General features: G+C 42.3%; 1 protein-coding gene across 1 annotated transcript; it reads left to right on the top strand.

Annotated features, from left to right (window-relative positions):
- The first annotated feature begins 365 nt into the window (after positions 1-365).
- Positions 366-10,306, top strand: CAV2 (caveolin 2). Its single transcript, XM_074870219.1, has 3 exons — positions 366-601; positions 848-1,035; positions 8,141-10,306. The coding sequence occupies exons 1-3, from the start codon at positions 452-454 to the stop codon at positions 8,289-8,291; spliced, it is 489 nt and encodes a 162-aa protein (XP_074726320.1). The 5' UTR covers positions 366-451; the 3' UTR covers positions 8,292-10,306.
- Positions 10,307-10,697: the final 391 nt, after the last annotated feature.

The following is a 10,697-nucleotide window of genomic DNA, read 5'->3' as shown; positions in this document are numbered from 1 at the left end:
CCAATACGGCCTAATGCACAATCGCCTCAACTTTTTGTTCCCGTTGTTGCGATGCCACAAAAGCTTTCTCCTACAAATTTCAGTCATGCGTGAGGCCGCAGTGAAAGCGGCGCGGGGCCCGCTGCCCGGGGATGTCAGATCAGTGGGGAAACAAAGGCGACCGGTGGCTCCGGACAGCTGGAGGGGAGCCGGCCTGGACGTCCCGGCCCATAAAGCGGCCGGCCAGCCGAGGGACGAGCTGCCGGGCTGCCAGCAGGCGCTGCGGGACTCTCGCTGCCCCGCGGCGCCCACCCCGCTCCCGCTCCCGCTCCCGCTCCCGCTCCCGCTCCCGGCGGCGGCGCGGCCCGCGGGGCGTGTCCCGGGCAGCCCCGCTCCGCCCCAGCCCGGCGGGTCCGGACGGGGCAGGGCAGGGCCGGGCCGGGCCGGCAGCCGCGGAGCGGCGGGCAGCGCCATGGGGCTGGAGACGGAGAAAGCGGATACCCGCATTTTCATGGACGACGACAACCTCCCGCGGAGTGGCGGCCCCGCGCTGCCGGAGGCGGAGAAGTGCGCGGAGGACGAGCTGGACCGCGACCCCCAGGGGCTGAACGCCCACCTCCAGGTGCGCGTCGGCCCGCGGCCGCGGGGAGCCAGCGCGGCGGGGGCTGCGCCGGGCGGGCGGGGCCGGGGCCGGGGCCGGGGCTCGGGCTCGGCGGCCGGGCCGGGGCCCTCGGCGGGGCGGCGGGCGGGGGGTCAGCCCGGCGGGGGGTCAGGTCAGCCCGGCGGGGGCGCAGCCCGGCGGGGGGGCAACCCGGCGGCCTCCCTTCGCCCCGACTCCGCGTAAGGGCAGACCTGCTTCTGGTTCCAGCTGGGGTTCGAGGACGTGATCGCGGAACCCGAGCTCACCCACTCCTTCGACAAAGTCTGGATCTGCAGCCACGCGCTCTTTGAGCTCAGCAAGTACTTGATCTACAAGCTCCTGACTCTGGTCCTTGCCATTCCGCTGGCCCTGGTTGTGGGGATCGTCTTCGCGGTGCTCAGCTGCCTGCACATCTGGTAAGGGCGTTTTGCTGCCCGTCGGTGCGTGGGCTCTGCAGACAGCTCAGCAGAACTCTCCGCTGTAGCATTGCTGCCTAACCCTTCACCACTGCCTTTACAACCGGTAGTCAGATCAGCTTACATTATCTGCTTTGTTTTTAAAGGGAGAGAAATGAAAACAGTGTGTTCTCTGTGATTCAGTTCCCTGCCTTGCTTTTTCCAGCAGTCTGTCATGTCTCTGTAAGCTCCCCGGGGCAGAGAGCCTGTTTTACCATTTGTACGGCTCCTACCGCAATGCATTCCAGCCTCGGCTGGCTTCTGGAGTAATAATAATGATTGCTTGGTTTTTTAGAGTACAAGTTCTTAAAACATATGTGTTTGAAATGAGAGACCGAGGCAGAAGTATTCTTTACACCTGACACCTTCTCAGTACGGTTACCTCTTTCTTTTTTTTTTTTTCCTCAAATGAAGGAAGCTTTTGAGGGCCCAGCTCACTCTTTCTTTGCTACTGTCACAAAATCTACTGTCACTGCCTTGCATCTGGTACATGGCCACTCGAGGTGCAGTGCCCCACAGCACTTCCACCTAAGCAAAAAACCCCTGCTGTGCTCAGGAAAGCTGCTTCTGGCCATGGCCCAGGTTCACAGGCAAATACAGTAGCCCTTCAAGTCACAGCAAACCTCATGTACTTTAAACAGAATATACTGGCAAAATACCAGGGAAGAGTACCCTGAGACTAGAAAGGCAGAGGATTGTACAGAAGGAAGAAAGACAGGGAAGAGAGTGAGTTTGAGGAAAGAATGGAGAATCCAGCAGGCTGCAGAGGAAGGGGTGAATGCAGATTATCAACATCATTCCTGCGAACCAGGATTTTCCATATACATGGGTTTTGGGCAAAGTCTCATTTGACTTGGGTAACACTGGAATCATGAAGAAGTTGTTAAGGAAAACAAAATACAATCCAGAAACTGGGAAACAAACTCAAAGCAATAGGAATACATTGGTTGTCTGAACCTGTGGTTGCAATCTGTTGAATGCAGATTTCAGTTTTCAAAAGTGGAATGAAAGTTTGGGTTGATGGCATTGTCATGAGCCACTTCAAAAACTGATTAACTTGAATTTTGAAGCATAAAGTTTGCATAATACCTAAAGCACTTGCAATGTAGTTTAGAGCTGCTCACCTGCTAGTCACCAAATCACGATGAACATTGCATAGTGTGCCCAGTCGTTTAGGTCTGTCAGCTGTCACTGCGCTGTACTGTACCATGTTACTGCAAAAGGGTTTGGTGGACATACAGATTTCCAGTAGTGGAATAACTATGGAAGAATTCACTGATGCCCTATTTATTAAGACTCTAATTAAAGTTTCTTGTGCTTCAGAATGATCTTCTATCCCGATTTCACAGCCTGGGTACATAGACATGAGTTTCACTGAACCAGGACCCAGAGTTCAGTTTCTATTTATGCAAGTAGTCCCTAGTGACTCTCTCAGGAACTGTGGGTTCTCAGTATATCTGAAATAGGACTGTCTGAATGTGGCACTTCATTTGAAAAGTTTCCCTTGACTTTCTGTGAACACACTGGCTTCCCCAACAACTAATTTTCTTTCCCTACATTCATTGTCACTACAGAAGTGATCTTTCATTTTGATCTTTCTTGCGCCTGGGATGGGTGTGAAAGAATCACATAACTCAGTAGTGCTATCTGCACCCGCTTGGACCCCATCCAGTGCTACCATCCAAAGCCAACACTGTCTCATCTTCCCACAACCACAAGCTGGATTTGTTCCAACACAAAGGTGGAATGCATTGAGACTAACTTAGCTTCTCTGAAGGTCTCCACATTCCATATTTCTTGGAAGTAAAGCAAAGAGTTCAAAGTTTCTGCATTTGAGAGGGTAGCACAGGAGCTGTGCAGGTATGGGCACCCTAAACACATGGTACTGGCTCCCATGTAGCTCCATTGCATCTGAAAAAAATAGTAGCATCTGAAAAAAATAGTAACTCCTTGTTTTGTGAGAGGGTGAGAGGAAGGGAATTCCATTATAACTCTGTCTTCAACTGGTGAAACATCATGGGAAAACCCTGGGCACACCCTCCCACATAGCTGCCTGCAGGAGGGCTTATCAGAGCTACTGTGCCTCACTTTCATCATCCAAACCAGTGAGATGATGATGCTGATCTGCCCTAGGGGAGCCTTTCCTGAGACTAAATTCAAAGGTGTTTCAACAACCTTTGGAAGTGCTCTGTTGATTGTGACACGTGTTGTTGCAGTTTTGTCAGCATGCTAAAAATCCACAGAAGTCTGACTCGGCATTTCTCATGTGTCAAGAGCACATCATGAGTTGCCCCCTCATACCTGATAGTAAATGTTGTCTTCCACCAGCAAAAAGTTTGCTAAAGAAGGAATATGTGAGACTTCATGGAAAGCAAAAAGAAAGCTGGGTAGATTTTCATTTTTAACTATAAAGATGGAGCATATTCTGCTCCTGTTCTCAAACTGTCTGCTTGAGCCAGAATCCAGTTTTACACTACTTGGTAAAAGATACTGATGGGCTGAAACTGTGCCAGCTAGTAGGCTGGTGACCTACTAGTTAGAAGCCAGTTCAAGGAAGGCTACTTCTCCACATTTCTTCTCCTTTACTGATGGCTGTCATTCTCACCACAGACTATACATGGCAGAATGTGTCAGACTGAGATTTAACATCTTTCTGTGAATATTAGTAAGCTTTTAAACATGTCCTTAGATTGAGGCTGTTAAGGTTATTTGTTTTTGAACACTACCAGAACACTAGGTTTTCCAGGCAGCACATGCAAAATAATGATATTTATTATAGATCAGGGATTGATTCTTGTTCCAAGCAACATGTTTGCTGTCTCTTGGAAATTAACACTTGAATCTGATATATGCTTTTTTGTCTTGCCTGAATAGGGTTCTGGCATGTTGCATATTTATGCTAAGAATCAGTGGTTCATTTGAGGATCTATAACTTGAGTCTTGGATCCGAGATGGGCTCTAAAGCACAAGGACTCAGCCAGCTTACCACAGCTGGAGCTGTAGGTATTCGGAGCTCCTCTGGGCTTGAGCTTCCATTCACAGTGCTACAATGTAGCCAGGGACTTATAGGCAGAGAAGTAGATATGGACATGCATCATCTCTTACCTCTTTCTCCACAACCCCATTCACCTAACTTATTGCTATCATACTCAACCCCAAAACCATCTCCCTGCTGGCTGTGTGAAATCAAAAGTAATTACAGTACAGCTATGCTGTGAAGACTCACCTTATGATCTGGTGTTACCTTGATGCCTCTTCTTTCATGTCCAGTATATATCCCTCAGCTTCTGAAGAGGAAGTAGGTGGATGTTGTCTTGCTTCCTTTTTAGCTTTATCTTTTCCAGTCTACCCAGGACCTGGGATATATAATGTTTGGGTTTAATGCACTTCATATACTATGTACGGGTCCTGGAAAGCTTTGGCAGTTATCTCTTGCCTCACTCATGAAAATCCCAAAGGTTAAAATGGGTCTTGACAAAAAGCTCTGCAGCTGCTAGGTAACATTTAGCCATCTGTTCACAATGGTTGCTTATATTGTAGGGCCATGCAAGACTTTTAATTCAAAATCATGATGTAGTACACATGCATACTTGGAATTAGGTAATTTAACCACTGAATAGTATAGCATTTGAAAAATAGCATTAAGACGTGTCTGAGGTTCCATTTTGAAAAACTTTGCAGGAGAAGATATGATTCTTCACTTTGAAGCAGGAATCCTGAATTAACATTGAATGATTTCTCCAACCACATTGTCCAACTCTGTGAAAAATTGAACTGCTTTGAACTGAAAACACCCTTACCAGTGGGAATTACTCTGCCATATCCAAGAGGTGTTTGGTTCTCAACAATGTTCCCTCAGGGATTAGCAGAAAAAAAGTAATGTGAGAAAAAGTGAGAAAGGCTGATGGGTATAATTTTGTAGATGTCATGCCTTGAACAGAAGGAAGAGAAAATAGGATAGGATGGAAAAAATGTGATCGTTTGCTCTTTTCAGTTGAACAGTTCCCAAAAGCGGTAATTCCTTCTACTTAGTGAAGGGATGAGTATTTTATGAGATATATACATAGCAAGATTCAATGAGAGGTTATATAGGTAGTTGAAATACCTTGGCTATGCTTCAGTTCAGATGCCAGATTCAACAGAGCTTTGATTTTCTTCCCAAAGCTTTAACATGGGGTAACACTAGTAGTACCAATATTGATACCCTTGGGATATGCTGACTTTACTTCCGCTGTTAGACATTACGCAAAGTTACCATTTCTGTGAACAGAAGTGCAGACTGGGGTATACCGAAAGCACTAGGAGTAAAGGATGTATATGTTAATGTTTCTTTGACAGGTCACCAAAAACATAATACATAGCTTCTAATGGCACATGGTTATTTATATTTTCTGTGGAGTGACCAGCACATCACACTCTCTGATTATTTGGAAATGCCACACAGTAGGATAACATATCCTATGCAGAACAGGATGTGTACTTACATACATGTAGACACGCTCATATTTTTTAAAAGTTAGAAAATACCTTTTACTGCTCTCTCGGGTGTAAAGGATTTTCTTCTCTGAAGAAAGGTGTTTGAGTAATTGTTGTCTAAGTAGACTGACTTTGATTTTAAAATTGAAAATTATTTACGTTAATTAGCTTTGGTTGCTAGCATGTCTAACGTATTCTCCTACGGAGTTAGCCTACATTGGTTTTTGCATGCATTTACCCTAAAATTGGATAGCAAGTGTTAAAACATTACCAAAACATTTTGATATTTATTGTATTTAACATTATCAAACGAGGTTGAGTTCTGGTGTTGTGTGAATGACTACTACAGCAGTTGCAAGCAGTATGATTATTGCTTTTCCAGCCTTCCCTAATGACATCCTGGTGATTCACTACATCTTTCTGTGAAACTTCTGCATAGTGTGGTATTTGTTTAGTTTATGTTTTGTGTGATTCTGTCGACAGAAGGTCCAATAGAAATGTCATCTTTTTTGCTTCTCTGCAATTCAGCTAGATTTAAAAAAAAATGCAGGCCAAAATAATTTTAGATTGCAGCAAAGGAGCAGTGACATAGCCTCTATAAACTAACTGAAATGGAAAAGGGGTGAAGTCAACACAAGCTGAGTAGCCATTTCTGGTGTTTTCCCTGCATTGCTTGGAGAAATACCATTTTTTTTTCCCTTTGCATTACTGATGTTTATCAACTGTATTCTAACACATGAAGCCCTAATTTTATTCTCTAGAAATTATCTATTCTATATGCAGTGATACTATAGGTGGTTATAAAACACATAGTTTACTGAGTTCAGTTTAAAACTAGGTGCACATTATTCCAGTAGCGCTCACAGTTCTATATGGTGTGTATATTGCTAGCTGTTTCAGCACAGACAAAAGAAGAGAACGTTTCAGAAAAACTATTCTTGTTCAAATCCATCTGGGTTAGCTTAGACTGCAGCATAGACATACTAGTATATGGCTTGCATTGTATGATAAAAGCTGAGAATCTGGCTAGACAAACACTGAAAATAATTCATTTTGATTCTTTACATTTCTAAGCTTCAACTTTTTTTAAACGTATGGGTTTTTTTCTACGTTGTTATTCTGAGCGGTACTAGTTGGAATTGCACAATACTTAAACATTTTTCAGCTTTATGATGAAATAGTAAATTAAATATTTCCCCTCATTCCAACCAAAGTCAATGAGTGTTCTGGAATTACGTGAATGCAAGACTGGGATCTTAAATTCTGAATGTCACAGCAAACTAGAACAGAGTTTATTATCTTTATCGAGATAATCTATAGCTTCTTCTACCTAATTTAGGAAATAAATGTGGTCTATATGGCACAGAGATTTTTAAAACCTTGCTCTAGTACCACTTCAGTATTACGTAAATTATTTATACATTTCATTTGTCTGCACCCAAATAAGAACATCCAGCTTAGTGAAATGACCAGGGGTTTTGGCCAGTAAATGATTAAAACAAGACAATAACTCAAAATAGTGTGGTCAGTTATGATGTATCCCCTGGCCCTTGTTGAGCTGCCCATGTGTGCACTTCTGGCTCGCCTCCATTGTTAGTATGCTTGGTTTAAGCCACCACTAATGACATTGCTTTGGAATTAGGATATATGGTGAGCATCCCCAGATGGTTACTAGTGCTCAGGAGATGAAAGCACAATACTTTCAAGTATGCACCCTGAGTGAATAAAAAGATCTATCCCCTGACCAGGAGTTTTGACCTCATTCTACTGTAGTTTCTCACCTACAAATCAAAAACACTACAGGATCAGCAAGATCCCATTTTTCTGAGGTTCGGCATGTCTCTGTACTATACTAATCCAGTGTAACTGGATATTGCTTTACCGTTTCTGTTTTATTGTAGCAATTTGTAACAGCGCCGTTAGATTGGTAGGAACAAGACAGGAATGGCGTTGTGCGTATGTGCCTGTGCATGTGAGTGTGAGAGAGAGAGGGAAAAAAGAAACACCAAAAGAGACAGCAGAACAAGACCAGATCATAAAGAGCGCTGTTCCCAGTCGATCAAACTGGGGAATGTGATGTTTCTGTTAAGCCCCGAAGACCCACACTCGGATATGCCCACAGCACAAATGAGTCCTTAGCAGCTGACTCTGCTCCTCAGCCACAGTGGGGTGGCATCAAGGTTGCAGCGTATCACATACACCAGCCCTCCCAGCAGCAGGGAGAGAATGGCAACAGTTCACCCCTGTAAAAGGTATGTCCCAAACTTAGCTCAGCATGGCCAATTAAGAAAAAGCAGAGACATGATGAAAAGAAAGCTGGCGTCTCCTGTCCCCTCTGTTGCACACAGGTGATCCCGGCCAGAGGACCACGTGCATCATGGTGCTTCTGCATGTGCAGGTGTGAGGCTGTGAGCGAACAAAATTGTTGGAGAATGAGTGCAAGAGTGTAAAATCAACTTGTTTAGAGATTAGATTGAGAGTTATAAAATCACTTCCTCTTCCACAAGATCTCCCACTTGAGTTTGGTTAGCCTGATTTCCCCATGCTATAGCAGCAGCAATCTTCAAATCTTCCATTTTCTCTTTTACAGGATTGTGGTGCCTTTTGTGAAAACCTGTCTCATGGTCTTGCCTTCAGTGCAAACTATATGGAAGAGCCTGACAGATGTTTTCGTCGTACCGTTCTTCCAGAGCCTAGGCCGATGCTTTGCCATGGTTAATATACGCCTGGACCAAGAGTAAACGTCAGGGATACAACACTGCTGTAATTGTAATTGAGCTGGTGTATACCTCTTTGCTAACCTAACATATAAGCACTTACCATTCATTCCAAACTGTTAAATTACAATGGCTGGTTTAAGTGGGAACATGCTATTTTTTCTAAAACTCATGTATTTTCAGGGAGACCAGTTTAAGAATAAATAGACAGTTTTCATAGCTCACTATTTTAACAACAGAGTGAACGCAGAGTATGTTGGCAACACTTTATTTTAATGGTACGTCAATTACAGGAGAATTCTCATGGAGGTTTAACAGCCACCGCAGTGACAATGGTTGGAGCTATTACTATAAATATTTATATAGGCTGTGATACCTTAGGTGAAACTGATCTCTAGGGTTTCCCACTGACTTTACTGCAAGTCCACCAGGGATCATTTTTGGCCCTCACTATCCAGAATGATCAACTCAGTCCTTTATTAACAGCAGTTAAAATGAATGTGACTCATTGCATAAGCATACAGAGAAAAGAACTGTTGTGTCATTCTCCTATATTGGGGAGGAAAAGCTCCCTGGAAGTTCATCCCTTAAAATAAGGTGTTAGCTAATGATTTGGAAGATCAGCTAATCTGTATATTTTATTTAATGAGAGGTTAACTTTGCTGTATATTTTGTACCTTTGTAAATGGCACTTCATCCGTTTTCTTTGAAGAATTATTTCTATAGTATTTGAATTCTAACCAACTTACTAGGCAGAAAGAGTGAGACTGCAAAAAAATTACTTCAGATAACTAAAATTTCAGTTTCTAAATTATACAGATTTTTAAGTCTTGCCGTGCAGTTATGGTATATTCATTATATATGGTTGTGTGTAGAAAAGAAGACTATAAGTGTTTTCATACAAGACTATACAAGAGTTGGAAATATCTGTTTATAAGAAATGTTTTTTATTAAAAATGGGATGCAGTAAATGCAACCCTGCATATTTCTGTGTATTATCTGTGTGAACATTGTGATATTTAAAATGATAGATGCTATGCTGGCACTTTACCTAGGTAGCAAGCTCTTACAGAAGACGAGTGTAATTAGTATCCTTGTCTGAGTCTCCTCATCTATTGACTTGACTCTCCGTGTTGCTTAGTTGCTACTTTAAAGCCTAACCCATAAAAAAGCCCTTCTTCTTTCTGCACCTAATATGGCTTTGTAAACCAGAATAACAGAACATATGCAGAGGTACATTAAAATTACATTAGCCTTCTGATGGGCTTATGCTGCTGTTTTCTTTAAATACAGATGATAAGTTGCAATTGTAAAATGTTTGTATGATTTAGAATGTTATTTTCTAAAATGATATCACAGATTTCTTATCGAACAAGAGATATATAATAAAACAATAAAACATCAGCTTTTTCCTATTTTCAACTTAATTTTTTTCATGTTTTTCAACTTTTTAAAAAGCTCTTAAAATGCTGAACAGCATAGAATACTATGCAGTTCTTCCAAAATATGTTAGGGGGAAAAGAAATGGATGAACATCCATATGGTTCCACTATTATCAACTGCATTTAACTCATTTATAGTAGAAAATTATGTATCTCTGTGTGTAATTAAGCCCATATAGAATGATTGCTTTCTCTGAAGCAGGTCTCTCGGTGTGGAATTTTGGCTACATTAAAAAAAAATGCTTAATTCTTTTTATGGATGCATGCTTTATTTACAGGTGAGCTGCTGAATTTTCCTTTTCTTGCTTATTGGCCTACAGAAGCTAGCTGATACTGTATATTCTTTGTACATTGAGAACATCTTTGTACACTAAAAATATTTTTACCATTTGTGCCATTTAGAGAGGGATTCATCTGGCTTTTCAAAACTGGATCTTAATCATTAGTGCCCATGGAAACTTCTCTGAAGTTTTTTCTTTCTGCAAGAAGTTTTTTTTCTTCTGCTCGCTGTTTAGATGTGCTCTTCAAGACACCTTTCTTATGTTAAAAATGGAAATATCTCTTTTGAAAATAAAAACTGGTCAAGCTAGGCTTGAATTCTTTTGAGAGTTACTTTCTTTTACAACATCCAAGGATTTTTACAAAGATATTTTTTATGGGAAAATATCCCCTTGATGAATTCACTAAAAAAAAAAAAAAAGAAATAAAAAAGAAATCAATTGGTACTAGTCCTTGTGTCTAAAAGGAGCTCTATAAAAGCCTAAGCTTTGAGGGAACTCAGGCCTGGATCCAAACTGAGAATGAGGCCATTGCCTGGAGAAAAATGTATCATTGTAGGTCATGCACTCCTGGATATATGTGTTCTTAAACAGCTTACTGAGGTCATCTGGCTGTAGCTACCACAGAGAAGTAGAATGGTTTGGTTCGTTCTTATTTTGATTTAGGCTTGTCATTAGTTAGTTCTTTTCACCATTTCTCTAGCTGTTAC

Source organism: Strix uralensis, chromosome 5, assembly GCF_047716275.1.
Source record: "Strix uralensis isolate ZFMK-TIS-50842 chromosome 5, bStrUra1, whole genome shotgun sequence".
In the NCBI taxonomy this organism is placed as follows: Eukaryota; Metazoa; Chordata; class Aves; order Strigiformes; family Strigidae; genus Strix; species Strix uralensis.
This window is presented reverse-complemented; position numbering and strand designations above follow the sequence as displayed.

Bases quoted from the DNA above. Each gene is read 5' to 3' on its own strand.
- CAV2 (XM_074870219.1), top strand. From the start codon at position 452: ATGGGGCTGGAGACGGAGAAAGCGGATACCCGCATTTTCATGGACGAC. The intron at 602-847 runs GTGCGCGTCGGC...TTCTGGTTCCAG, and splicing joins GGCTGAACGCCCACCTCCAG to CTGGGGTTCGAGGACGTGAT. The intron at 1,036-8,140 runs GTAAGGGCGTTT...TCTCTTTTACAG, and splicing joins CTCAGCTGCCTGCACATCTG to GATTGTGGTGCCTTTTGTGA.